The sequence below is a fragment of the Heterobasidion irregulare genome (assembly GCF_000320585.1).
Source record: "Heterobasidion irregulare TC 32-1 unplaced genomic scaffold scaffold_09, whole genome shotgun sequence".
Taxonomy (NCBI): domain Eukaryota; kingdom Fungi; phylum Basidiomycota; class Agaricomycetes; order Russulales; family Bondarzewiaceae; genus Heterobasidion; species Heterobasidion irregulare.
In genome coordinates this window covers 610684-636859 of record NW_009258205.1, presented here as the reverse complement: position 1 = coordinate 636859, position 26176 = coordinate 610684, and the positions used below count along the sequence as shown (strand labels likewise).

Below are 26176 nucleotides of genomic sequence, written 5' to 3'. Positions count from 1 at the left end.
TTAAGAGACCTTCATAAGCATCGCTGATAGGAAGCAGGTCGCAGTGGAATAATATTGCAAATATTTGCGCTTGCCGAAAGACAAATGTTCTCAAACCCCGAGAGCATTGGGTCGTCCATCTTCATCCATATATATTTTTCACCTCTGGCGAGGCCAGATCGGAGATACGGAAACAAAACGATCGATCTTTCGCGAACTTGCAGGCCTGAGGTGGCCGATACGTATATAATTGGACACATGACAATCAACGAGGCCATTAGCTGTCTTCTTTGTGATATAGGTAAGCAGGACACTTACTTACCGAACATGTGTACGACCCCAAATCTGTCAAGGACCAGACCAAAACATGCATACCGAGGTATGGTGTATGGGCATTTCCCCGCACTGTATCTTTCAAGACATTGGCGGCTGTCTGCGAGCCGTTTCATTGACCCTTGGCATCTTCTTGCGAATATCTGATACGCTTTGACGATGGAGGAAGAACCATGCCATAGAACGATTATGCCTATGGAGATGAATTCACAACAAAAGTATTTTAGGTACAATATCAAAGGTCGTTTCGACATGGAGTCGCACTCTACCACTCCCGTTGGGTTCCATCTGGGCCCCTCCAGACTTGATTCCTCCAAGCCTTCTCATTCTTGCATTTTTCCGATGTCTCTCGCACAAGAACCTCGTTAATTTCAATTCCTAATCCGGGGCCTGGAAAGATAGTTATCGAGAGCGAACTCCAAACGGTCACGATAGATGCGGACTGACCCTGCAAGGCCTCAACATGTCCGTCTTTAACGGCGAACACAGACGAGTCAGATAGATAAGTGAAGAGGTCTGCGCCTTGATTGTAGTGTATCTGGTTCCGGAGCCTGCATAAGCTGATGCGAAGAACGAGAGCACCGGTCACAAACCTGCCAGCTCATCTCCTGAATAATGACTGTGGCGGATCAGCATCAACTCCATGTGACCTAGAAGTATGCGTAGATTCAGGAAACTCACAGTTGGGCGCGTGAAGAGCGACCTGAATGCAGGCGGCTAATGCAATAGGCCCTATAGGACAGTGTGGAGCCAGTGCAACGTCGTATGCTTCCGTCAGCGACGCGATACGCCTTAACTCGCTGATGCCTCCACAGTGTGAAACCTGTGCGGGGAATGAAAATCGGTGTTTGTGGCGCAGCGAAGCAAGAAAAAACTGACATCGGGTTGTGCGATGTCGATAGCACGGCGCTCCAGATAGGGACGAAAGTCCATGCGAGTGTAAAGTCGTTCACCAAGGGCAATGGGCGTTGAGATTTGCTGTGCAAGATCTGCAATTTCCTCTGGCTGGGTTGGAAGGAGCGGCTCTGGAAACATACAGGGGGTGTTTCGGCATGAGACCGCAGACAGACGAAATGGAAATGCTTGGGCGTCAACCGGATCTCACCTTCTATGAACATCGGCTGGTACGGTTCTAGTAATTTCGCGAGTTGCCTGGCCATTCCCTTGTGCAGGCGACCATGGAAGTCCACACCCACGTCCATGCCCAGGCTGCGCACGCTCTTAACGCGCTCGACCGTATCTGTAAGTATAGTGGGAGAATCAATCCATGCGATGGACTCTGCACAATCACAGCAATCAGTTTCACTTTCATGCAAGAATCGGCGGGAAAGGAGGATCAGCACCTGTCCCATTCATCTTTACAGCAGTGAAGCCCTGCTCTCTGCGAGCCTTCGCTCCCTCATACACATCGCTCGGCTTATCCCCGCCGATCCACCCATAGACTTTGACACGATCGCGCACTTTGCCACCGAGTAACTGCCAGATAGGCACGCCGAGCTTCTTGCCTTTGATGTCCCACAATGCAATATCCAGACCGGACAGCGCGGACTATCGTAGATAGATTAGACCGAATGAGAGACCGTGCAGGGAAATGAAGCGCACCATGAGAACAGGGCCACCGCGATAGAATCGAGCCCGATATGCGTGCTGCCAGATGTCCTCGATTCCATCTGCGTCCCAGCCCATAAATCGCTCTTGGAGATCATTAAGAGCACCTTCTACCGCTTCCGTGTGCCCTTCAAGAGTCGCTTCTCCCCACCCCACATGCCCATCGGTGGTTTCAATACGGACGAAGAGCCAGCGTGGGGGCAGACGAAAGAGCTGGTGATCGGGAGAAAGAAGCGCATTGTTGGTAACCGGTCGGAAGCTTCCCCTCACGTACACTACTCACCTCAACCTTGGATATATAACTCGCTTGCTTGGTTTTCAACGACATCGTGAGTCTCGGGTTGCAGAAGAACACTGGCCAATCTACATTCTAAGCGAGCTCTTTTATGTTTGTTGAGGATGCGAATGTGCGTCAGGAGAGGCCATCAGGTGGATGAGCAACGGACCGAGACGAGGCCGTGGAAGGACATCCCGACATAGCATCTGATTACTACCAGCTCCACCCCAAACTACCACCATGACAGACTCTGAACTGCGCCAGAGAACGTCTACAACAGGATCAACGACTCCAGACGTGAAAAAGGAGGTCTTGGAGGGTCTGCGCACGATATTTGACCCCGCGACATGCACTCGGAAGGGTCTTTGCCCTGTTACGAAGATCAGACGCCAGCAGGAACCTCTTGAGAGCCATTCACTCTACTTTGAGCAGCATGGCTCCGGCCCAGAGAAAGTAGTGTTCATCATGGGGTGCGTTTTATCAATATGCACGAACAAGATGTAGATACAGACTAGTTGATTGACATGGAACAGATTGAACAGCACGTCCTTCTCGTGGGCCATGCAAGTGAACCATTTTGGGCGCTCACCGAACCACACAATTCTAGTCTTCGACAACAGAGGTGTCGGGAACAGTGGACGACCTCGAGGGCCATACTCGTATGTCCTTCCCATGCACAACATACTACGAAGCATGATATCACTGCGCATCCCATCTATCAAACAGCACGAGCGGCATGGCAGAGGATGTTATTGTATTGCTTGACTATGTCGGCTGGACCGAGACACGCGACTTACATGTTGTAGGGATTTCGTTGGGAGGGATGATTGCTCAAGGTCGTGTCCTGGTTCACTGTATTTAAACATCACCCTCCCACTAACTCAGAGCCAAATATTCAGAGCTATCCACTCGCATCCCCGAACGCATTATCTCACTTACACTTGCCGTTACGACGCCTGGCGGACTACCATGGTACAATTTCCCTCCAGTAAGCAGGCATGCTAAATCTCGATCTGGCTTTGAGAGCTGACATCTTATTCCATTTCACTAGTGGAAAGGTGTCGCCTCCTTGGGTAGGTGCGTCCACATTTTCCAACAATGAAGGGAGCGAATAATGACATCTCATTGCTCCTCCCTTTAGACTGTTTCTGATCGCGGATGCGGAGAATAAACTGCCTATTCTCCTTGATATGGTGTTCCCTCAAGAATGGCTGGCTCAAAAAGCCGAAGACGACCCCGAAGGTCGAACCAATCGTGAGATTCAGACAGGCGTAAGTATTTTCAAAAGAAGCGAACAGCAAGCTTTCGATCATGACTTGGCACTTCTATGATTGACCTTCGTTTCTCGTGTACAGCTATACCGTCACCGCCTCTTGATGACACGCCCACAGCATCCCCTTGGAGGACTTTCTCAGATGTATGCCGGCTTGTTGCACCACGTGGATGGTTCCCGCCTTCGAAAGATCTCCTCGTCCATCCCCAAGGTCCTCATCGTGACGGGCGATAAAGACCATCTTGTCAAGCCAATGAACTCGCGATACTTGAAACAAGATATGCCCGAGGCAGAGCTAGTGGTATGGGAAGACACAGGCCATGCACTACATCTACAATGGGTTGATCGTTTCAACGAGTTGCTGGAGAGGGTGTTCCGAGAGGGTAAGCAGAGACTTGCCGACGCTGATGGAGTTTGGACGTCCTAGGCGCCAGTCGGGCATGGAGGAGCATGTAGGAGGTTGTGTATCGAGATCTAGGTGTGCGCTACTTATCATAGACCCCGTATGTACCGTACGAGTGCAGTGTCATTTGGAACATGGACAGCTCATTTACATCCACGGTCACGCCAGAGCGATATAGAGAAGACTCCGTCAAGCTCTGTTGTACGGGAGTGGTGAGGAGCATCGAGTTTATCTAAAAGATTCTCTCTCGCCGGAACGGAGTCAGGGTGAGTGGACTACAGAGTAAGTGAATGATTGAAGCTCAAAGCTCAAGGTGTGTAAGCAGAATGCTACCATCCTCTTCTCTCCACTCTTTCGTCCCGTTCCACCAGTCCTTCGCGAGCAACAACGGACGGCTCTGCATCTTCAACTTCGACACGCTCAACACTGTCCCGCCCGCACACCGCACGAGCATCGTCTTTGTCGTAGAATCAAACCGTGCCGCCCCAGGCGTCTCAGGCAGCACAAATCCTTGCCGGAGCGCGGACGGCTCAAAGACGCTGCAGTCTTGGAGCTTGATCGATCGTTCATTGCGCGGGATGTAGGCTTTGAGCTCGCGCTGGTGGGAAATGGCGCGGTCGATGCGTGCGATGACGTCTGCCGTCTGCGTGGTAAAATCGACGTGCGCGGTATCGTTTGTGATCATGCTAGCGCGAGGCCGAGTGGGATCGACTGCTTGTGGAGTGGAAGAGGCCTGTGAGGATGAGGGAAATCATACACGAATCTGGATATATATCCCTGGCTCGCCCTCACCTTATTGGCGAGCATGTCGCGGAGGACGGAAACTAATAGAGAACCACCTTCACGTGCGAGCGTATCGCGCAGAGAACCGTACGACGAGCCCTCTGGGATCGGCTGCACACAAAATCCATGTTAGTACGATCGTCCATCGACGAAACAGTCGAGTAAAGTATGACTTACCACCGTCTCCTTCCCCCAAATATCGCCCGAGTCGAGGCCTTTGCTCAATTCCACCATCCCGAGGACACACACACCGGTCTCTTTCTCTCCATTTATGATTACGTGCTGAATAGGCGCTGCTCCGCGGTATGCAGGGAGGAGGGAGGGGTGAACATTCAAACGACGGGAAGGCGCGAAGAGATTCAGAAGCGGATCGGGAAGAATGCGGCCAAAGGAAGCCGTAACGAGCAGGTGATTGGAAGGGCCGGCGGGGGGACGATTGAACGGCACTGGAGGCTTCATTCACGGACAGGCACCAATGGCTTCATGAGAATTCGCAGGCAAGCCCCAGGAGAGATGGATGTACCTGCCACTGCTTGAAGTCGGCCTTGTCCTCTGGAATATGATTTACAGACAGGCCCAATTCCTGACCGAGTAGCTTCAGTGGAGCTATACAGAGATTAAGGACTGCTATGAGAACAACAGCTGACATGCGTTGGCCACTCACAGACAGTGTGCAGCGTCGCTCGGCGTACGGCCTTTGCGTCTGGATGTGTCGCGATGGAGATCTGTTGCCAAACGTCTTTCTTTTTTTGTCAGCGTCTCTTCGCTACGAAATTGAATGCTGTTTGCCCAGCAAAATACAGAGAAAATCGTGTCGAAATCACGCAGAGGGCCTAGAGCTCGGCTGTATTGTTGAGCTTTCGATGCATGTCGCTGAGGTCCTTCACGTGTAGCAGCATAATGATTGTGCGATAAGGTGATGGAGCGTTGAACAACGCCGAGATGGGCGAGAGCCATGGAAGACAAGAATAGTGAAGGTGGTACATACCTCTTGCCCCGTACAGCTGTTCTAACACTATGCAGGAGAACTCATCGCGGCCCAAGAATAGAATCTCAAAGGGCTCCGGAGCGTTTCTTACACTGCTGCTATGAAACCGACACGCGTTGTCGACATTCCAAGCTCTGACGACGCGAAGGTGGCCCTTCGAGGACTGTGTGGATATGGATCGCAATAAGTGACGTGTCTGGTGCACGCCGAACATATCAATAGATCTGCATAAAACTCATCATTGAGGCCTGCGCACGAATGTCCGATAAGGTGCATTACCTTGGAAAAGGAATCCGTTGTGCGATCTCCTGGCTCTCACTGATGTTGAGGAAACGCGATTCGGCAAGTTCCGAGACAGTTACACAGCACAAATGACTCATCTATTGGGAAGGATCACACTCTGGGACCAAAACTGCGACCGTACCTTCCCAGTGATTATTTCAGACACTTGCTACCAGGACACGGTCATATTGAATCAAAGGAAGGCCCTCTATTAAAAGCAGTGGAGACGCAGAGCTCTGCGTCAATATCTACGAACACGGAAACCCCAACAAGTCTGATAGCGTCTACGAACAACCGCGGAAAACGAATACACGACCGGACACAAGCGAAAGCGAAAGCATTAGAGCATTAGCGGTGGATCGAACGAGCACTGATAAATCTATGATGAGGGCTATGGGGTAGGGAGCACGCAGAAAAGACGGCAATGTGGGATGCCCTTCAAGGATTCCACATCTTGCTGACGACATGGCGCAATAGATCGTCGTCACTGAGCTTGCGCAGGTCGGTCTGTCGGTCGACACCCTGGAAGCAATAAATCAGTACACGGTCAGATGCGAGATGGGGTTTGAACGCTGTGTACCTCGGCTTGCGCCTTGCGAATGACGCGCGTAGCGATGAAAGCGCTGATTTCCCGGATTCGCTCCAGACGGGGGTACAGGAGATCGGATTCTCTCTCCTCCTCCGTGAGTGAGTCCGCAAGGCCTAGCGAAGAGGCCTCTACCATGCTATCCGTAACGGCAGACGTGTTGCACAGGATCGAGCCCAAACCGAGACCTGTCGCGAGAAAAAGTCAGCACCAACAAGACCGCACGAAGCGAGTAGGGAGCGAGGCTTACCGGGGAAGATGTACATGTTATTTCCCTGCCCGGGGTAAAGCATGCGTCCGTCGTACTCGATCTCAGGGAAAGGAGAGCCCGAAGCGAACAGGACGCGACCCCGCGACCACTCGACAGCGTCTTGGAACTCGCACTCGGACAGACGCACGGGGTTGGAGAGGGGGAAAATGATGGGGCGTTCGTTCAGAGTGGCCATCATCTCAACAGCCTCTTGGGTGAAGGCTCCCTGCGAACATGCAAACAAACCTGTCAGTGGGGCACGGAAGAAGTAAAGACAACGGAACTGACCTTGATGGTGGAAAGACCAACCAAGGCTGTCGGCCTGACATGGTCGATGATGTCGGTCAAGTTCGTCATAGGGGGACCACTGTAGTCAGCCCTGGAGAAATCTGGATCGACGATCTACTTGTGAGTGCCAAGCGCAAAAGCCAAGCAGCCCCCAGGAAGCACTCACATTTCTTGTGCTCTGCCATAGGACCACGAGCATCGAAAATCAAACCCTGCGAATCGACGAGGTAGATGCGATTCCTCGCCTCCGCCTCGGTCAAGCCCTGCAGCTTGAAGAAGCTCATCAGCTGCATAGCAACGCCGACACCTGCCGAGCCAGCGCCCAAGAAAAGAATGCGATGATCGCTCAAGGGCCGCCCCGACGCTGCTGAAGACAATTTGGCGGCGTTGAAGAAGCCAGAGAGGACGACGGCCCCGGTGCCTTGAATATCGTCATTGAACACCGGATAACGGTGGCGGAAAGCGTCGAGATATTGGAACGCGTGCTCAGTGGAGAAGTCCTATATGGATGAGATATCAAAAAGGTGAGGCGAAGCACGAAAACACGAAGCCGACCTCAAATTGCACCAGCAGCTTGGGAAACACGGCCGACATCTCGTGCATGAACTCCTCCATGAACTCGGTCATCAGATCGTCCGCCACGCGCTTGTGACGGAGACCCAAATAGAGAGGATCATCTAGGAACTTCTGATTATTAGTACCAAGGTCAAGACAGATCGGGACGGTTGAAGCTGGACGGATGCTAAATGGGGGATCAGCGAACGAGCGATATTGACTCAATGATCGAAAGCTGACCCAGCGCCCGCGACATATAACGAGAGCTTGCCAATGGAGATAGGCATTCCATTGACGCCAAGGTCCCCCAATCCAAGAATGCGAGACCCTGCGAAAACGCCATAAATTGATTGGCGTAATGTTCGGTAAGGCAGTAAGCCAATGACTTACCATCAGTCACGACCGAGATGCGCGCGTCGTCGATGCGGGGCCAGTTCCGAAGCAACTGCCCGATCTTGCCCTTATCCTTTATGGAGATGTACTGTAGCGGGATTCTCAGCACACGACAGAGGACAGAGAGAAAAGGAAGATCCGCACCAGTCCCTCTGGCCTACGGAAGATGTGAGAATGTTGCAAGCAAGCGTCGCCGACGGTTGGGGTGTAGATGAGGGGAGTGAATTCCTATTCCAAGATTTGCACTTGTGTCAAGGGCGATCGCTGTCGAAGGAACGTACAGACAGGTTCGCCATGCAAAGCCTGTAAAACATGTTCTCGTCCGCATGCTTCAGTTGGGACAGGTATATATATTTCTCGATATCCTTGTCCTTCGAACGAAGCTGAGCCATGCAGCGAATGGCATGGACGGCAGTGTTTTGAGCGGGAGGCAGGGTACCTCGCGGTGGCGGCGGAGGGGCTGCGAAGACAGAGTCAAAATTGTGTTCACCGGTACGAGAAGGATGGTACGGACGTTGAGGCTCAAGCCTTAGTTTCTGCACGCCATTCGACCAGTAAGGGGTGAGGACGCGAGTCATGGTAGAGGCGGTTCTGGATAGTACGAAGGAGGGGGGCTTGGAGCGGAGGAGGGTACGAGAGAGAAAACTTATGGTTGCTGGCGCGAATGTTCCCAGGATTGTGATCTGTTGCCAACCGCACTGGAGAGGAACGGTCTGGAAGCGAGGAGTGATGAGAAAAACGGAGCGGAAGGGAGGATGGCATGGTCATCCGCTTTTTATGCGAATGATTCGAGCGCGCGCGTAATCCGGAACGCGGAGGGGCTGTAACATTGCAAGGGACGAGACCAAAAAGCCTGAGGGCCGCTGGCAAATCCCATGAGGCTGCGCAGGCATGAGCGACTTTTGGACGTGAGCGCCGCCTGATCAAGGACCCTTTCTCGTCTCCTCCCCGACCAGCCGCGCCTCTCATCATGATCTATCACATTCTCGCTTCACGACCAGCCCTTCCGTGCCCGGCCGTAACCAATCGCATCCCGTGAATTGTTCCGCATCCGCGTGAGCACTACAAATATAGCTCGACCAGCTCGGACCAGACCTCGGCCAGATATCTTCGATTGCTAGCCCCGTCCTCCATCTGCCTCGTCAGCTGAGGCGGGGTAGGCCCAAACGTCAAAACGGTGCATAAATATGTAGCATGCCTTTGTAATTACACAGGGAGTGGTACGACCCAGAACAACATGTCCGTCCAGACGTATACATATACATGCAAGGGGCAGGGGTCGGAAACGCTGACAGATGCAAAGGAAAGATCGCCCGACCCCTGCGAGAAGGATGCCAAAACAGAACAGGTTCGCCAGACCCCGGCAAATGGAAATAACAAGGAAGGTCAAGGCTAGTCCAGGGTTGAAATCATCCATACTCTGCGGAACGCACGACTATAACAAGGGGATGCATCACCCCACATGCGATGACTGGACCCCATACCCCACAGAGACAAGGGCTCTTCAAACATCGCTCTTGATTGGCGTCTTGAGCTCAACGGGAGACAGCGCAGGAGAGTGCGCGGTTTCCGAACTCGGATTATACGGCAAGGGAAAACTGAAGTGGCTCGGATTATTGTGCATGATCGAGTCTGTCCTGGTCAGCGTCGGCGCTGTTAGACGTTGAGCGATTCGTCCGATCTTCAATGGACAGAGGACCCACCTCCTCTCGTATCAAACGTTGGGCTATCTGCAATCCATCGATCCCTAAGCTTGTCGCTGAACGTGTGCGTCTTTTTTGTTCGGCGCTGGCGAAAGTAGAAGAACAGCAGCATCGCGGTGATCAGAAGAACGACGATTGAACCGAGGACTGCTACGACGATGATCACGATTTTATCACTATCTCCCGTATTCTTGGGATGCTTTCCCGACGACTGGTACGGCATGCTGTGGTTCGATGAAGAGGGAAATGATGTCAAATTCGAGTTGTCCTCTGTTGTAGCATTGATTGCGAAAAGCGAGAGAGAGAACGGACTGAGGATCGTCGCGTTCGTTACCGTAATGATCAGAAGGTGTTCAGCATCGGACAAAGGGGTCGGCGTGGTAAACATGGTTTGGCAAATAGGTTGCTGGGAGCTGGAAAGATTCGCACTCGGATATTGCATACCGTCGATGGTGTAGTTCGCTGCTGGAGGGAATATGCCGGTAGCTGGGTCGTTTGGGAGCACCCGTCCAAAAACGCTGATGCCGGTGCCTGCGGTTCGTGCTCGTCGACATCTCACTACAAAAGGAAAAGTTGAAGCATCTTACCTCTGAACATATATATTACAGACGTTTCAGGCAAGAACGTAGTATGAAACACCCCATTACCAGTGGTGTTCGCAGCCCACCCTGAGGAGTACATGATTCCAGGATCCGTATTGGGGACGTGGGCACAGTGTGGGCACGTGCTTTGAAGTTCAACACACGAAGCCTGTGGAGGATTCGGGTCGGAACTGGAGGCCTGTTTATTGTTTGGATTTGAGCTTGGTTTAGAATCTGCGTTGGAGCCTTGCTTGGGGCTCGACTTCGAGCTCGACGGCTCATCACGGCCTCGGACATTAGGCTGACCCAGCGCCAGTCCAGCACCAACCAGTGGTGAACGGCGTCGACGGTGACGAGTACGGGTGCCTGGTTCATGTAGGGTTAGCAGCGTCAAGTACAGAGCCGCTGTGATCACCTCCTGGGACCCCACTACTTAGATCTTCGAGCTGCATCCTTTGCAAGTTTGGGGATATCAGCGGCTCCGACGTTCTACCTGGAGTGACTCATGAGTGATAGATCCAACGAGACCATCAAGCACTCACGTCGAGAGCGAGAGCAGCGAGAATGTCGGAAGCACTTGCAACCGCGTCGAGCGCAGGAAGCGGGGAGCAAGTAACGTGAGTGTTATATATCAGCAACCAGCCCGCCTTGATTCCCATCCACCGTCACCTAACATCGGAGCCTGAAGAATGCGGGTGACGAATCTGAAGAACATGCTTAGGGCCAACTATTCACACGAAACACTTCTCAGCCTTGTTCATTCCAGTCTCGGCGAGCGCGGTGGAGACGATCAGATATTCGTCAGAGTCAAGCGGACAGACGGATGATGGGCAGGTCACCGAGCGTGGCCGCAACAATTCCTGTGCTCTGATGACTTGATGGCTGATATTCCAAACCAGCTGCATCGGTGATGTAGTCGTCTGATTTCAATGAGGATATCTGTCGGTCGCTCGACAAGCCTGGATGGAAGACAGTAGCAGCGAGCACGGCTTGACAACGCGTCCTCCATATTGGGACCACACTACGGGACCGTTCCCAGAGTGCCTGGAAAAGAAGAGCCAATACGGTCGACGGATCCTTTCAGGAAAAATCTCGCTCATACTCAAGATATAAAGCACTGGTGCAAACCTGGTCTTCGTATGAGAGCTGACCCCAAGCTCTGAAGATAAATCCAGAGTCGGTCTGATGTGTCTTCGGAAGGACCCATATATCCGCAGGCACCCGCTCACAGCCTTTGCCGCCGGGATTGCAATCGCGGCCGACTGTCCCAAGTCGAAGTAGTTGGGAAAGCCGACGCAAGAGATATTCAGCCGAAACCACACGGGGTCAGTTGACGGTGTGACTACATTGGTTGCCTGCTACTGGCATCCAAAAATGGGCGCAGCGAGTTTCAATGGGATGCTTACGATAGAACGATTCACAAAGCTCAGAAGGCCTGATGTGCTTCGCGGGCCAACCTCTCCTACGAGCCTCAGAAGAGGCCAGCGAGTAGATCTTGAAAGAGACAGCACAATCTTGAAAGAGCCAGCACTGCTTGACGCGGATCACGGCTTACATACCCTTCACGCTTCCGCTTCCGTCTTCAATCGCGCCCTCGCGGCACACGGTCATGTGGAAAACAGTCATTTCGAGTTTCTATATGTAGCGGTGGGAGTGGCCACCCCAAGCATCGCTTGATCTATTTGGCGCCCGCCATTTTCTTCAGCACCGCGAACTCGTTCTTGCCCGTGGCCTTGCAAAGCGAGTGGAACTTGGACGAAGGGTCCGAGAGCAGGGTGCCTGGGCTATCGAACTCCACGATGCGACCGTCCTCCAAGAGCATCACCTGCAAAACGCCGCTGTCAGCGCAAGATCGAGACGGCTCGTGTGATTGACTGACTCGGTTGTAGTCGATGACCGTGCGCAGGCGATGAGCGATGGTCAGGATAGTGCTTTCTGCGAATTCACTGCAAGGCCATGTCAATTCGTGGTTCTGACGTGACGTTTGGGGGACTCACTGTCGTATGGTCTTGCTGATGAGCTCGTCCGTTGCGTAGTCGACGCTGATCACCAAATCAGATGCGTGCCAAGCAAAACGTGCGTTCAGACTCACCTCGCCGTCGCCTACAAGATCATTATATTTCAGCCACCAATATGCTGACGCGTGATGGATCTCACCTCATCCATAACTAACACTCTTGAACGTTTTAAAATGGCCCGCGCCATGCACAGCAACTGCTTTTCTCTATGGGGATTCAATCAGTTAATCGTCCAGCGCAGGAATCGTCGGTTAGTTGGAATGTACCCAGTGGAGAAATTGTCCCCTCCTTCCGATACAGGCGAATCCAGGCTGCGGAAAACATTAGCATTGACGGGGTCTTGGGGATCGTCAGAGTGCTCCTCCGAAGGGATCAGATGAACACGACGAAGAGCTTCGTACTGAGAGTTCCGTGAGCGAGCACTTCATCGGGAGAGCAAAGCGAATGGCTCACGATCTCAGCGTCTTGATACTCATTGAACACGTCGAGCGTAGACCGAACGGTCCCGCTCAAGATGGTGGGGTCCTCTGTCGGCGTGCGCGGTTGATGAACAGCCGTAGCAAGTCAAGTAGAGCCGAGCACTCACGAGGGATGATGGTCAGTTTGCTCCTGAGGTCGGTGAGGCCGATCTGCGAAATATCGAGCCCGTCGACGCGGATGCACCCCTCGGTAGCCTCCACAAAGCGGAAGAACGACAGCGCAAGCGTGCTCTTCCCAGACCCCGTCCGGCCGAGAATACCGACCTGGCAAACGCCGCCTGAGAAAACATCATTCGCGCTCAAAAAAACGACCACGCCTACCTTCTCGCCAGGGCGGATAGAAAAGTTGAGGTTGTGCAGCACGTTCGGCAGGTCGGGCTGTGTGCAGAGTGAGTCGCGCGAGCCGCCGCTGGCCGGTGATGACGACGCTCACCGCGTATCTGATGACGAGCCCTTCGCAGTCGATTTCTCCCTTGGAAGGCCACGAAGCGGGCGGGCGGGGCTCGATGAACTCGGGTGGCTCGCGCTTCAACTCGGAATACTCCTTCACTCGTTCGAGCGCCACCTGAGGCCAAGCGGCGATGGTCAGTGGCCAACACTGCGCCGTCGGCTGGACGAGCTCACCATCGACTGCTCCAAACTGACGAACCGTCGGACCAAAAAGAGAATCTGCAAGAGCTTCAATCAGTCTCGGTAACTCGACCTGCAGTGATGCAACACGTACATCGTTTGTGATGGTAGAAGCGAACGCCAGGATGAAGCCAGCCAGAGCCGCGTCTATGCTCGGCGTAAGGATGGCGACCACGGCGGTCACGCCGACGATGGCACTCGACAGGAGATTGAACCGGACAGAGAGCCAGCGGTTGACTACAAAAAGCATAATCAGAAATGCTCCAACCAAAAATAAGTGAATGTAACTCACCTCCCCACATCCAATAATACGGATTAGTGTTCTTCCCAAAAGAGAAAGGAAAAATCAGCTTCTGTGCAAACCGAGAGCCGTCAACGCATCAGCCGGCGTACCGTGTCCACGCATCGGAGCATGTCGCGGAGGAACTTGGACGACGCGCCGAACGCGCGAAGGATCGTGACGCCCGCGATGGTCTCCCCGTAGATGGAATACAGAGGCGACCTCGTGACCGAGTCTGTCGTCAGTCCTTCGGTCAGCCACCAAACACAAACCCAGCGCGGCGCGTCTTGAACAAGCCGACGCACCCAATCTGCGCATGTCCCGCGAAGTCTGTCCATACACCTGTTCCGTCGCACAAAAACGCAATCAGCGCCCGTCGTCCGTCCATCGGCGTCAACGAGCCTACCTTTGCAGCTGAGTCCAAGCCGTCGATGAGCACGGTCGTCGAAAAACGCGAGACGTGTACATCGAGGGGACGCACCTCTGTAATACAGCGACCCGAGCAGCACCGCGGAAATGAAGAACGGCAGGCCGCCGACGATGCTGATAGTCACGAGCGTCGTGAACGCCGACAGCCCAAACATAATACTACGACCAAAGTTGTCCGACAGGCTGCTGTCGATACCTGCCGCAGAAAAAAACCCCCACACGACTCAGCAAAACGCGCGGACACGCGCGACCACACGCCTCCATTCCGCCGCACCTTCAAAGTCCTTTCCGAACCTGTTCAACAGACGCCCGCGCGAGACGGTGTCGTGGAAACGGATGTTCGCGAACAGCACGGTCTCCAAAAGCCCTGTCGCGCATGCCGTCAGCGGAGCAGCGACACATCATGAGACAAACCATAAATACTTTTGTACAGCACGGTCGAAGCATGGATCGATCCGCGATCTGGCCGTTCGATCAGTATGGAGAAGCGACGAGGGCTCGGAACGGTCGCTCACAAAGGATGAACCAACGAAGGGTGGTGATGACAAGGCCTGGAGTGACGCGGTGAGTATTCGCGAAGCACAGCAGCAACACAGAGTTCCGACGAGCTCACCAGCGGCGGTAATCTTCACAAACAAATCAGCATCACAATACACCAAACATAACACGACAAGACCAAGCACCCACCGAAGCATACACGACGATGTAAAACATCGGCGTCCTCGGCTCGCGCCCAGACGCCCCAGACGCCCCAGACCAAACCGACAGCCACCCGTTCTCCGCGACCGGCCCCGCCGCAGCCAACAGGAGCACGAGCGCGAACACGACCCAGTACACCGCGCCGCCCGACGCCCGGATGTACAGGTCCCACACGCTCCGCTCGATCCGGCCCACCGCGCGCTTCTCCTCCTCGACGAGCTTCCGCGGCGCCTTCCGGTCCGCCTTGGCCTCCGCGCTCACAGACGTGACCGCCGTCGAGCTCGTCTCCGACGCCGGCTCGCCGCCCGAGGCGTCCGCCGCGTGCGCGTGCGCGCGCGCCTCCTCGTCGAGGACCTTCAAATCCGCCTCGATCGTCTCCGGCTCCGCATCGTGCTCCACGTCGGCGTCGGCGTCGGCGGCGCCGGACTGCACGAGCCCCGACAGGACGTCCGACGCCTGGAACGCCTCGCGCGCGCCCTGGAAGAGCACGCGCCCGTTGTCGAGCGCGACGACGTAGTCCGCGCCGGGCGCGCATAGCTGCACGTGGTGCGACACGAGCACGACGGTCCGCCCGCGCATCAGGTCGCCCTTGAGGCACTCGTAATAAAGATGGTGCGCCGTGTGCGCGTCGACTGCGCGTGCGCTCAGCATCTGATGCGATATGGAGAAAATAGGAGCCGTGGGGGCGCTCACCGGCGGAAAGGACGTCGTCCAGAAGCAAGATGGACGCGCGGGAGTACACCGCCCGCGCGAGCGACACTGTAAACCGTTAGTTAGCGCGGGTCAGCACCCGCCCGACGCGAAACGAGCGCACCTCGCGCCTTCTGTCCTCCAGACAGGTTCACCTACAGACCGGAAAACCGTATCAAACAAACCGGCCGCCGCCTCGGGGATCAAAGCCGTGCACGTACCCCGCGCTCCCCGATCTCCGACTCGTCTCCGTCCTCCAATATATTCAGATCATTCAGCAGCGCGCACACCTACCAAGCACCGCGGTTGAGCATCGCAATAACACCGCGCATTCCGACATATCAGACCGCCAGAGCCGCCCGCTCACCTCAAGTGTCTTTTGATACCGCCGCTCATCCAGCGGCAAATTGAACAGGATGTTGTCTGTCGTTCCGTCCCGCGCATTCGTCACGATAAATCAACACCGTGCGAAGCATCACAAGAATCGCTGCCCCTGCTCACCTTTGATAGACGCGTTCCGGAGCCAAGCCGTCTTCCGCCGCATCGAAACAAAGGTAAGCCAGCGTCGGACGCCGCGTTCGCGCGCACACGCACCTGCGGGACATACGCGCACACGCCCTCGACGACCCATTCCTCGTCCGACGGAGACTCCTTCGCAAACGCGGCGATCGCGTCCGGCGGCGTCCGCGGGCACGACACCTGCCCCGTCAACATATCCGCCTCGCCCAACAGCGCTACACACGCACACACGCATCAACCCCCAATCCACCACCGATCAACACGCGCTCCGGCACACACGCGACGAGCGCACTCACCAAGCAGCAGCAGCGTCTTCCCGCTCCCCAGCTTCCCGCACACGAGCGACAGCCGGTCGCGCGGGAACGCGAGGTTCAGATCGACGAGCACGAACTTGTTCCGCGGCGTCGGCGCCGCGGAGGGCGCCGCGCTCGTGCTCGCCCCGCGCGCGCGGTCCTGCGGCCACGTCACCGTCGCACCCTGGAACGCGACGGGCACGGGCGCGCCGCCGAGCGGCGGAACGGGCGCCACCTCGGCACCGTGCAGGTACTTTTCGATGCGCCGCAGCGAGACGAGGCTCTGTGTGACAAAATCAGGATTGGGGTTGGGATGGGGTTGGGATGGGAGGACCGTACCTGGAGCATGTTGATGAGCGTCTCCGGGAGCGCATTGAGCGCGAACTTCATCTCAGAGAACACTTCAAATCGCGCAGTCAGCACCGCCCAAGCAGAAACAGAACCCGTCGCGAAGTCGTCCACGACTTACCTGCAATCTGGAAAAGAAACAAAGATGAACAATGAAATGAATGACTGAGTCTCGAGCGTGGGCGAGGCGCGGACACACGCACCGATGTGAACGCGGTGGAGGGGGTCAGCACCTGCTGGCGCACGACCGCGAAGTGGTAGAACGCGACGAGCGTGACCACGATGGGCGACGCGTTCCTGTCCCCCCGACCCACGACCAAAAATCAGCCCCATGCCCATCTGCTCACCAAAACAAAAACACGACCCACCAAATCGCGTTCCAGAGCGTCTTCGGGTGCGGACGCGGGGCGCGTCAGTGTCAGCGCGGCGGGCGAGGGCGAGGGCGAGAGGGGGGTGGGGGCGCGCACGTACCTCGATGGTGTAGTTGAGCTTCTGGTACTTGAGCTCCTTCTCGCGGATCTTGAGGACACGCGCCTCGAAGCTGCGCTCCCACGCCATGAACTGTCGACCGTGGCGCGTCAGCATCAGCTCCGCACCGTACCACACCGCAGCGCACCGCCGGCCAAAAAAAACACACGACGCACCTTGAGCATCCTAATCGCCCCGAGGATCTACAAAATCCCCCCCCCCAAAAAAAAAAATCAGCTCCAATCAGCACGTCCGGCATCATCATCACCATCATCATCGAGGAGACGCACCTCGTTCATGAGGCTCACGCGCTCGTCGCGCGCCTTCATCAGGCTGTCCTGCGCGCCGACGACGACCTTGCCCGCGAAGTGGTTCAGCGGCAGGAACACGCACGTCGCCGCGAGCCCGAAGAAGGACGACGCGCCGAGCAGCTTGTACAAAAACACGGTCCCGATCACGATCTCGATCGGCGAGTCTGCGCGCGCGGGCGAGCGAGAGAACGAACGAACGAACGAACGAACGAACGGAAGAACGGAAGAACGTGAGCGGCGCACGGGTCAGGCGGGAGACAAGGCCGCAGAACACGCACCGACGAGCGTGAACAAATGCCACGCGAACTCGCTCACGCGATCCACATCCGTAGTCATGAGCGTCATAATCTGCGCCTTGCTCGAAAAATCGCCCTCGTCCTCGTCCTCCTTCTTCTCCCCGCCCGTGCCCTCCCCACCCACGGCGGTGTTTGCGGCGTCCTTCTTGGACGCGTCCTCGGCGGTGGAAGCGGCGGACGACGCGACGTCCTTGCGCACGAGCGTCTTGGCGAAGAGGATCGAGTTGAGCTGGACTTTAAGCCGCACCTGGATCGTCGTCGTCGAGATCGACCACAGCTGGCCCGTCACTGCCCATCCGCCAACCCTCCGATCAGCACCGCAACACACACGCCGACACGCAGGAGCGACGGGGACTCACGCAGATGCACGCCCGCAGTCGACGCGAACAAACAAATCGCATAGAACCACCCCCACGCGCGGCGCCTGCGCTCGGGGTCGCTCTCGAGGTACGCCACGAGCTCCCGCAGGAAGAACGGCGGGGCGTAGTAGACCAGCGCGCCCGAGCCCGCGAGCGCCATCTGCAGCGCGAACGCGCGCGCGTTGAGGCGCAGCAGGCGGTAGATGAGCTCCCAGCCCGCGCCCGGCTGCGGGCGCCAGGTGCCGACGCGCAGGCGCACGGTGCGGAGCGTCGTGCGCATCGCGGCAAAGAGCGCGGTGGCGCGCATGTCGCCCGGCACGATGGGGAGGTCGCCGATGTCGAGGCTCTCGGCGGTGTTGCCGAGCATGACGACCTTGGTCGTGTACGAGAACAGGAGCGTGTCCCAGACGGAGGCGCCTGTACACGCGCGTGCGTGAGCGATTTTTTTTAATAGAACGGCGGGAGGGCGGGGCGGACGTACCGGTGATGCCGCAGACGTTGTCGTGGGTCTTGTTGGTGATGGCCGCGACTGTTTTTTCGGAGTATATCTGCGACTCTGGGAAGTGCAGCGGGGGGCCGGTCGGGGTGGTGACGGCGACGATGGCGGCGGCGGCGTAGAGGGCGAGAACGGTGTGCCAGAGGGCGGCGACGTGGGAATATTCAAAGGCGTGCTCGGTCGGGAGGAGGGCGGTGATGCCGAGCAGAGCGAGGGCGAGGGTCGAGAGCGCGGAGAGGTGGACGATGGACTCGGTGTGCGGGCCGGTGGTGTCCTGGGCGAGGGCGGAGACGGCGCGGAGGAGGAGGTAGGCGGCGAAGAGGGCGTGGAGGGCGAACACGAGGGCGTTCTTGCGGTCGTCGAGGGAGAGGGACCAGCCGAGGAGGGCGGCCTGGATGGCGAGGGCGGCGACGAAGAAGAGGGCGAGCAGGGCCTTTCTGAGACGGGTCTGCGGGCGGCGGGGTGAGCGTGGAGCGGGTGTGTGGAGTGGATGGACGTACGCGGGCCCAGAAGGCGGGCTCGTCTATTGGGTCGCCATCGACGACGTCGTCGGGGACGGTGACGTCGAAGGGGTCGCGCTCGTGCTCGCGCTCGCGGTCTGCGTGGAGCGGCAGCTGTATTTGTCCCTCTTTCGGTGCTGCGAGGGCAAAGAGGGCGGCGCTGGCGAGTGCGCTGGCGGCGAGAGCGACCGCGACGGGCAGCTGGAAGCGAGGCATGGCGGGGTGCTGTGGTGGTGGACGGCGCTATACAGTATATATAGACGGCGCGTTGACTCGTATCGCAGAGAGCGTCCACGCGGTCACCCCAGACGCGGCCCCGCACCGTGACTCAGCGCGCGCCCTCGACCTGCGCGCGCCTGTGCCTGCAACACTCCTCCGCACCTCCCTCGACCTCCTATCTCCGCTACCGCACTCCTCCTCGTCCGCGATGGGCAGCCGGCTCCCGGACCTGTCGCTGATCGCAGCCCCGATGGTGAACCAGAGCGACCTCCCCTTCCGCATCCTCACCCGCGCACACGGCGCCACCCTCGCCTACACCCAGATGCTCCTCCCCGACCGCCTCCTCGCAGACCAGCCCTACCGCGAGTCCCACCAGCGCGGCCTCGGCGCACCCCACGACCGCCCCGTCGTCGTCCAGCTCGCCGGCAACGACCCCGACACCCTCGTCCGCGCCGCCCGCACCCTCCTCGGCTACTGCGACGCCGTCGGTGAGCGAGTCGCCTCGCAACCCGTGGACTGCCCACTCAGCGCTCACCGCCCCCGTGCACCGCCCGTGCCTGTCCCGCCGCCGACCCTGCAGATCTCAATCTCGGCTGCCCACAAGACGCCGCACGCGAGGGGCACTACGGCGCCTACCTCCTCCCCCAACACGACTGGCCCCTCGCACAAAACATCGGTGCGCCCCTCGCCCCTCGCTCCTCGCTCCCCGTCCACCCTTCCCGACCTCTGCCCCGCCCCGCCCCGCAGTCTCCGCCCTCGCGCACGCCCTCCCCGTCCCCGTCTCCACCAAGCTCCGCCTCTGCCACCCCGCCCCGCACACCCTCGCCCTCGCCCACCGCCTCGAGGCAGCCGGCGCAGCCTGGCTCACCCTCCACGCGCGCTACCCCTCCGCCCGCCGCCGCCGCCACGCCGCCGCCGACCTCGATCAGGTCCGCGCGCTCAAGTTCGGGCCCGAGCGCGCCGGCGCCGGCGACGGCGGCGGCGGCGGCGTGCGCATCCCCGTCGTGAGCAACGGCAACGTGCGCACCTGGGCGGACGTCGTCGCCAACAAGGCACAAACAGGCGCAGACGGGATCATGGTCGGCGAGGCGCTCCTCGCGAACCCATGGTAAGCACCACCCGACCTCGCACGCACGCACGCACGCACGCACGCGGCCGAACAGCCTCTTCGCGAACCGCACCCCAGACCCGGTCCGCATCTCGCTCGACTACCTCGCCCTGTGCGCCGCGCACCCCGCCACCGCGCCGCTCCCCGCCGTCCGCGCGCACGTCCGCCACTTCCTCGCCCCCGCCTGGTGAGTCGCCCGCCTGCCCGTCCGCCCGCCCGCCCTTCCTTCCGTTCTCGCTCATTCGACGCTGTTGTGTGTGCGCGCGCGCGCACACACAGCGAGCGCCGCCCGTGGTTCGCGCAGTTCCGCGCCGCGCTTGGCCGGTGCGCGTCCCTCGGGGACATCGAGCGCCTCCTGCGCGGCCGCGTGCGGCGCTGGCGCGGGGACGCGGCGCCTGACGACGACTACGAGGACGCGGATGAGGGCGGCGAGGACATAGACTCGGAGCGCGGGGGGGGATACCTCCGATGACCTTGTGCCGTACGAGTGCATAGCTCACAGACTCGAACACACGCCGACAATAACCGAGAGTCTTGCATTCTACATGTAGTAGTAGTAGTAGTAGTAGTAGTAGTACGCAGCGACCGCGGCGGCCAGCCGTGTAACAGTAACCCCCTCCCCGTGCGCCCGCGAACCCACGCCCCGATCGATCAGTCGATGAGGTACTTCCGCTTGAAGAACGAGCGCAGGTGCACGATCTGCCACGCGCCGAGGCCGAGGAGCGCAAAGAGCGAGAACCACGCGAAGTTCTGGACGCGCGCGTTGGTCGACACTGCGAGCGAGCGAGCGTGCGCGCGGGCGGGCGGGCGGTGAGAAACGCGCGCGAGCGGGAAAAGGAGAGGAGCGGTGACGGGATATGAGACACGCACTGTTGGTGTTCTGGAAGCGCTCCTCGCGCTTCTTGAGGTACCCGAGCTCGTCGACGATCTCCTTCACGAGGCCCTCGAGCTTGCGCATCTCCGTCTCGAGGCCCGAGAGCGACTCCTGGTTCGCGATGGCGCTAGAGGGGATGCGTCAGGCTCGCAGCGGCGCGGGCACGGGCGGCGCGCGCAGACGTACTTGTAGTCGACGGCGTCGGCGCCGATGTCCACGTCGAGATCGACGATGCGCGATTTTGTCTTTGCCTGCTCGGACGGCACATCTGTGCGCGCACGATGAGCGACGTGCGGGCCCACGCGGCTTCGTCCCCACGCCCGCGCCCCAATCCAAAAAAACGGCACACGCACCGTGGTCGAGATAATTCCTGAAGCACACGCCGACCTCGCCCTCCGCGTGCGCGGTGACGGCGAGGCGCGTCTCGCCGTTGATCCCCTTCTTATGCAGATAAACGTTCTTCTGCGGGCTCGAGTCGATGATCTCGACGTCGACGCGCTGGCCGGGGCCGGGGCCGACGTTCGCGGTGACGATGACGAGCGCGTTGGGGTGCGCGGAGTTCCAGATGCACTTGGCGGGCGGGTAGCGGTACGCCTGGAGGGCGAACTTGATGGCGTGGGTTTGGGGGGCGAGGAGGAGGAGCGTGAGGAGCGTGGAGAGGAGGAGGAGGGCGAGGGGCGGGCGGGGTGGGTGGGTGGACGACATCGTGCCCGGTGGTCCGTGGAGGAGGAGGAGGAGGGAGGAGCGTGCAGTTGAGAGACAGCGCCGCAGTGTCGTCAGCCGTCCTAGTCCTTCGACCGGTTCGCTCCTGGTTCGCTTCTGACGCTGACCGGTTCGACCAGCGTCCATGTGACCTTGCGAAGGACTGTGAACCGCCTCCCGCTCACGACGTTCTCTCGACTCCCCGTCACCGCGCGCTGTCCGTGAGCAGGCAAACGTAAGCTGGGCCCTCCAGATGACCCACGAGCGGCCACCGCTGTCCCCACCATTCCCGCTGCATCAACTGCGGCCCGACGTCCCTGGTACACACCCACGACCGTGTCCCGCCGCTCATACATCACCGCCTATCTGCCCATCACCAGACCACAGCCTCTGCGAAACGGTCTCCGACGACAAACCCCTCGCCCGCGCACTCGCAGGCGAACTCAAGGCGCCTCTCTTGTGTCCGACGCCGGCAGGGAGGCGCTCGGAATATCAGCCACCCCTTTGCGGACGTCACCCGGTCATGTTTCGTGCTCGCCGATAGGGTAGGCGCGGTGATCGCTTCCTCACGGAGCGCGCGGATGCTGTACCACCCGCGCGCCGGGTCATTCGCTGAACCCTGCGCACGCTCACTAGCACGAGCACGAACACGAACACGCGCACGCACCACCTTCCGTCCCGCACACGCGCATCCTAGCAGCCCAGGCGGACGCGCCGGTAACGCGTGTCAGCGCGTCGACCGACTCCCGATACTGCATGCGCCTCTCCGCGCCGTCCGTCTAGGAGCTTTAGAGGCGCGGCGGCGTCGGGGCGGTCTACGGACGGTGCCCGCGTCCCACAATATCCCGCTCCCCGAGTCGCTGGGTGCTTGCGCGTGTGCGCTCGCAGTTAAAACGCGACCAACCGCGGGAGCGCTCTGGCGGGGGTCAAGCACCAGATTCCACTTCACAGATAGCCTTGCCTGCAGCCCATGCATGTGCTGCTACCCCCGAGCTCTTCTTGACACTACTCCACATCTAATATACACTAAGCCGTGCACGTTCTCTAAACTACATAGATCGTGTGGTGCACGACGAAACGGCAAAAGGTCAGCACAGAGAAGAGGCCTCGTGTCCACCTACTGCTACCGCTTCCTCTTCCGTGAGCGCTCCGTCCCGCCGATGCCATAATTCCCCGCGTGCCCGTTCGCGGTGCAATGCGAGCAGTACCACACGTCCGGAAGAGGCGGCTTGAGATTGACGCATGGAAGGTGGAACTGGGAATAGAACATGCGACGAGCACAACGATGGACGAACGGAAAGAGTTAAAATTAAGTGTCCGTCTTCGCGACGCTGCAGTGATTCTACTCACCCACGAGAATGGACATTTCGAGTTGTCGCATGCGACCATCTAATAAAAAGGAGCGAGCAGGACGATAATCAGACGCCGTTCGATCCATCAACGAACGGGGGTGGCATGGACACCGCACCTCGCCATAAGACATCTTCTGACAGAAACAGTACAGCGACTTGTCCTCGTTGTCCTCGCCGTCGTCGCCGGCGTCCTCCACGTCGTCCTCCCCCTCCGCGTCCTCGTCGGGCCCGACAGAAGACACGGCTCGGCGGCCCCGCGCGGGCGAGGGTCGGTGCGACGAGGTCCGAGACCGCTGGACGGGGAGCTGGAGGCTGACGGGCGCGGGGCTCGGGAGCTTGATCGACGCCGCCTGGGCCACCGCCGCCGCCGCACGTTTCCCTATTGCCGAGCAACAGTGTGAGCACCCGCCCGCCCACGCAGAGCACGACGACGCGCCGGGGGAGAGAAACCGCAGAGCAAAAGCAGAACGCACGCTTCATAGGTGGTGCAGGCGTCGGCGCGACCGGGGCCACGGGCGGCACGTCCGCGAGCGTCAGCGCGTGGCGGAGGCTCTCGTTGATCTGCTGCACGGGGTTGCGCCCCGTCATGACGAACGTGTTCTGCTGGCTCGGGTCGAGGTCGCCCTGCAAGATGAGCACTTTGCTCAGGTCATGGTCGAGGCGCGCCCGCGCCCGCGCGATGAGCGCGACCATGCGCTGCGCGAGCCGCAGCTTCTCATCTGCGAGCCGGTCGACCTCCTCGTAGTCCTCCTCGATCTTCTGCGGCATCTGCCCGTCCTTCGAGCTCCCGGGCGCGGCGCCACTGCGCAGGGAGTGCCGGATGTATTTGGCCGTCTCTCGCTGGATGTCCTGCTGCAGTTCTGTCGTCGTGGAACCAAAAGGGCGCGTGAGTATGTGATGTCAGGGAAAACCGGACAGGCACGCGGTACTTACCCTGTGACCTCGTCTCTTTATGCTTGATCTCAGCAAGCAAGAATTGTATTTCGGTCGGAAGGTTATCGAGGCCTGCAATGACATAGGCGCACGATGAGTCAGCATAGTCGTTCGCTCGACTCTGGAGCATAAAGTAGAGGATCTCTTCGGCAGGAGCTCACTGGCGATGTACTCAGCGGCCAAAGCGGCAGCCTCCTCCATTTTCGCGTCGAAATTTATCTCGAAATCGGCGACGAGAGGCGCGAACGGCTATGTTATGACGGTAGGGGATCAAGGTGCGGAGGTTGAAATGGATGCTCCCAGATCTAATCTCAGCTCGAGCCGCCGCCGCCATCGTATCTGAGAAGAACAACAAGCGACCATGACCCTGATATTTGCGCAGATCACTTGGGAAATGAGCATCATATAAACTGCTGTGAACAACAGACTGTATAAAATACACTAAAATCAAAAATCCATTGAAATCAGGTCTGCCTAAAGATGCCCATGCTCTACAAAAGCGCCGTGGGATGAAGTATTGTAAGTTGACAGTGACACCACCCCCACATTGGTGGACCATTTACCTTCAATCAGCCAGTGGAGGAAACTCAAGGACGTGATCACCGGTGTTGTCCAACAAGACACAGTGACGGACCGGAACAGTGAAGCGCATATTTCACTTGCCTGGACGCATCAACAAGCAGGTCAAACCCTCCTTTACAACAAACTTCTCCTCTCCAGGCCGTATCTTCTCAACTGGAATGCCAAAGCCATTTTCCACTGATTGGAGTTGCACTGGCTCATGGACTGTGAGCTGATCAGGTACCGTCCATAGCTGGTATTCGAATGGCGAGTTTGTGGGCTGGCCTGTTCCGGTGTGCACAAAATCGAGACAATACTGATAGTTGGATGAGGCACCAGGACACAGTCGGATTGAATAATCGCTGTCGGGAATGAGGCGAATATGGATGTGCGGGTCTCCGTGGTGTGGTTTTTGCTAGTGAAGACTGTCAGTTCATCGGCGAGAGGCCACAGAGGCAGAACTACATATACCGATGGGCTTTATGCGCTTCGCGAGCGCAACCCTTATCTTCTCGTCAAGCTTTGTGGCAGCCTCTTTCCTCGTTGAACACTCCATTCTCCGGAGCTCCTTCTCACGCTCCCCATCTAACCAAGTGTATATGACCTCCTGGGAGTCGGAAGCGCCATTATAGTTCCCATCGGACAGGGAAGCAAGTCGTTTCTGAACTTGATGTTGGGTTAATGTTTCGTGGATATCTGTGCAAGGTCACAAGCACGTCTGGCTTGATCAAAGCGGACGAGTTGGCAAGCGTCATGGTTGAGATGTCTGCAACAAGTTCAGAAGAGGCGTTCTCTGAAGGAGACACGGATGCAGTGCTTGTTTCTGAACTGTGAAGCATGGGCTGTTTTGAAGTCTGATTAGGGGTCAGTGCGAAGCATTGAGGGACAAAGGAGCACAACGTACGTTGACAAACCTACTCACTTCACCAGAAGACCTGAAGATATTTACTGTCTAAATGGACGCTTGGCGATTCGGAATCCAGTAGACTGGTGTATGCAAAACGAGAGGCTCGTCGGCTACAATGTGTGAACTGAAGCAGTAACTGCTAAACCCCTTTTATGTTCTGTCATGCTACTCGAGTGCTCAGGCAAATTCATGAGGACTCTGACGCGGACGTGTTCCTGCGCCTATCGCATCCGCACGCGCTGCTCGACGCCGGCACGCTCTAGCAAGCAACAGTTCCCTACCTGACATTCATGACTCCTCCTGCGTCGTTCTCGCCGCTAGATCACCTAAAAAATGTGCGCCATATATTCAAGGCGACTTGTAAGATACACCAAAATCAATACTGGTGAGGAAAGCATGACAGTTACAGACTCGCAGTCTCCC

At 57.9% G+C, this 26176-nt stretch overlaps 11 protein-coding genes across 11 annotated transcripts; 2 read left to right on the top strand and 9 right to left on the bottom strand.

Annotated features, from left to right (window-relative positions):
• Window positions 1–577: 577 nt before the first annotated feature.
• HETIRDRAFT_454000 (uncharacterized protein) lies at window positions 578–2248 on the bottom strand (the record flags this gene model as incomplete). Its single annotated transcript, XM_009551633.1, has 9 exons — window positions 578–702; window positions 760–850; window positions 906–931; window positions 994–1135; window positions 1192–1337; window positions 1418–1591; window positions 1656–1860; window positions 1915–2133; window positions 2204–2248. The coding sequence occupies 9 exons, from the start codon at window positions 2246–2248 to the stop codon at window positions 578–580; spliced, it is 1173 nt and encodes a 390-aa protein (XP_009549928.1).
• Window positions 2249–2437: 189 nt separating this feature from the next.
• On the top strand, window positions 2438–3897 carry HETIRDRAFT_67274 (Esterase/lipase/thioesterase; the record flags this gene model as incomplete). Its single annotated transcript, XM_009551384.1, has 7 exons — window positions 2438–2667; window positions 2731–2856; window positions 2924–3033; window positions 3097–3185; window positions 3249–3274; window positions 3339–3468; window positions 3553–3897. The coding sequence occupies 7 exons, from the start codon at window positions 2438–2440 to the stop codon at window positions 3895–3897; spliced, it is 1056 nt and encodes a 351-aa protein (XP_009549679.1).
• Window positions 3898–4174: 277 nt separating this feature from the next.
• HETIRDRAFT_479047 (uncharacterized protein) lies at window positions 4175–5858 on the bottom strand (the record flags this gene model as incomplete). Its single annotated transcript, XM_009551632.1, has 6 exons — window positions 4175–4606; window positions 4666–4767; window positions 4834–5109; window positions 5180–5262; window positions 5321–5395; window positions 5645–5858. 6 exons carry the CDS (start codon window positions 5856–5858, stop codon window positions 4175–4177), a joined length of 1182 nt encoding a protein of 393 aa, XP_009549927.1.
• Window positions 5859–6364: 506 nt separating this feature from the next.
• Window positions 6365–8576, bottom strand: HETIRDRAFT_420722 (uncharacterized protein; the record flags this gene model as incomplete). The annotated part of the gene is made up of 11 exons (XM_009551631.1): window positions 6365–6448; window positions 6507–6700; window positions 6763–6988; window positions 7051–7151; window positions 7217–7550; window positions 7606–7792; window positions 7846–7933; window positions 7996–8086; window positions 8143–8226; window positions 8280–8458; window positions 8513–8576. The coding sequence occupies 11 exons, from the start codon at window positions 8574–8576 to the stop codon at window positions 6365–6367; spliced, it is 1632 nt and encodes a 543-aa protein (XP_009549926.1).
• A 533-nt stretch (window positions 8577–9109) lies between these two features.
• On the bottom strand, window positions 9110–11908 carry HETIRDRAFT_460285 (uncharacterized protein; the record flags this gene model as incomplete). Its single annotated transcript, XM_009551629.1, has 3 exons — window positions 9110–9651; window positions 9702–10232; window positions 11842–11908. The coding sequence occupies 3 exons, from the start codon at window positions 11906–11908 to the stop codon at window positions 9503–9505; spliced, it is 747 nt and encodes a 248-aa protein (XP_009549924.1). The 3' UTR covers window positions 9110–9502.
• Window positions 9116–9415, bottom strand: HETIRDRAFT_325035 (uncharacterized protein; the record flags this gene model as incomplete). Its single annotated transcript, XM_009551630.1, has 1 exon — window positions 9116–9415. The coding sequence occupies one exon, from the start codon at window positions 9413–9415 to the stop codon at window positions 9116–9118; it is 300 nt and encodes a 99-aa protein (XP_009549925.1).
• On the bottom strand, window positions 11890–19313 carry HETIRDRAFT_441430 (ABC transporter; the record flags this gene model as incomplete). The annotated part of the gene is made up of 38 exons (XM_009551628.1): window positions 11890–12107; window positions 12162–12228; window positions 12280–12324; window positions 12375–12385; window positions 12440–12506; window positions 12567–12700; window positions 12754–12827; window positions 12887–13043; window positions 13101–13157; window positions 13213–13344; window positions 13404–13448; window positions 13504–13646; window positions 13702–13732; window positions 13803–13924; window positions 13995–14035; window positions 14167–14314; window positions 14393–14485; window positions 14542–14580; window positions 14634–14669; window positions 14732–14744; window positions 14806–15449; window positions 15511–15576; window positions 15632–15662; window positions 15729–15797; window positions 15875–15930; window positions 16009–16039; window positions 16102–16241; window positions 16323–16602; window positions 16659–16720; window positions 16867–16964; window positions 17036–17055; window positions 17139–17228; window positions 17312–17338; window positions 17426–17610; window positions 17725–18030; window positions 18102–18518; window positions 18583–19045; window positions 19098–19313. 38 exons carry the CDS (start codon window positions 19311–19313, stop codon window positions 11961–11963), a joined length of 4803 nt encoding a protein of 1600 aa, XP_009549923.1. The 3' UTR covers window positions 11890–11960.
• Window positions 19314–19524: 211 nt separating this feature from the next.
• HETIRDRAFT_157361 (uncharacterized protein) lies at window positions 19525–20783 on the top strand (the record flags this gene model as incomplete). Its single annotated transcript, XM_009551627.1, has 3 exons — window positions 19525–19804; window positions 19897–19992; window positions 20064–20783. The coding sequence occupies 3 exons, from the start codon at window positions 19525–19527 to the stop codon at window positions 20426–20428; spliced, it is 741 nt and encodes a 246-aa protein (XP_009549922.1). The 3' UTR covers window positions 20429–20783.
• Window positions 20784–20947: 164 nt separating this feature from the next.
• On the bottom strand, window positions 20948–22003 carry HETIRDRAFT_479034 (uncharacterized protein; the record flags this gene model as incomplete). Its single annotated transcript, XM_009551626.1, has 4 exons — window positions 20948–21197; window positions 21295–21425; window positions 21485–21566; window positions 21652–22003. The coding sequence occupies 4 exons, from the start codon at window positions 22001–22003 to the stop codon at window positions 21076–21078; spliced, it is 687 nt and encodes a 228-aa protein (XP_009549921.1). The 3' UTR covers window positions 20948–21075.
• Window positions 22004–23123: 1120 nt separating this feature from the next.
• HETIRDRAFT_435846 (uncharacterized protein) lies at window positions 23124–24619 on the bottom strand (the record flags this gene model as incomplete). Its single annotated transcript, XM_009551625.1, has 6 exons — window positions 23124–23255; window positions 23351–23389; window positions 23469–23731; window positions 23826–24212; window positions 24286–24406; window positions 24611–24619. 6 exons carry the CDS (start codon window positions 24617–24619, stop codon window positions 23124–23126), a joined length of 951 nt encoding a protein of 316 aa, XP_009549920.1.
• An 853-nt stretch (window positions 24620–25472) lies between these two features.
• Window positions 25473–25685, bottom strand: HETIRDRAFT_163875 (uncharacterized protein; the record flags this gene model as incomplete). The annotated part of the gene is made up of 1 exon (XM_009551624.1): window positions 25473–25685. One exon carries the CDS (start codon window positions 25683–25685, stop codon window positions 25473–25475), a length of 213 nt encoding a protein of 70 aa, XP_009549919.1.
• Window positions 25686–26176: the final 491 nt, after the last annotated feature.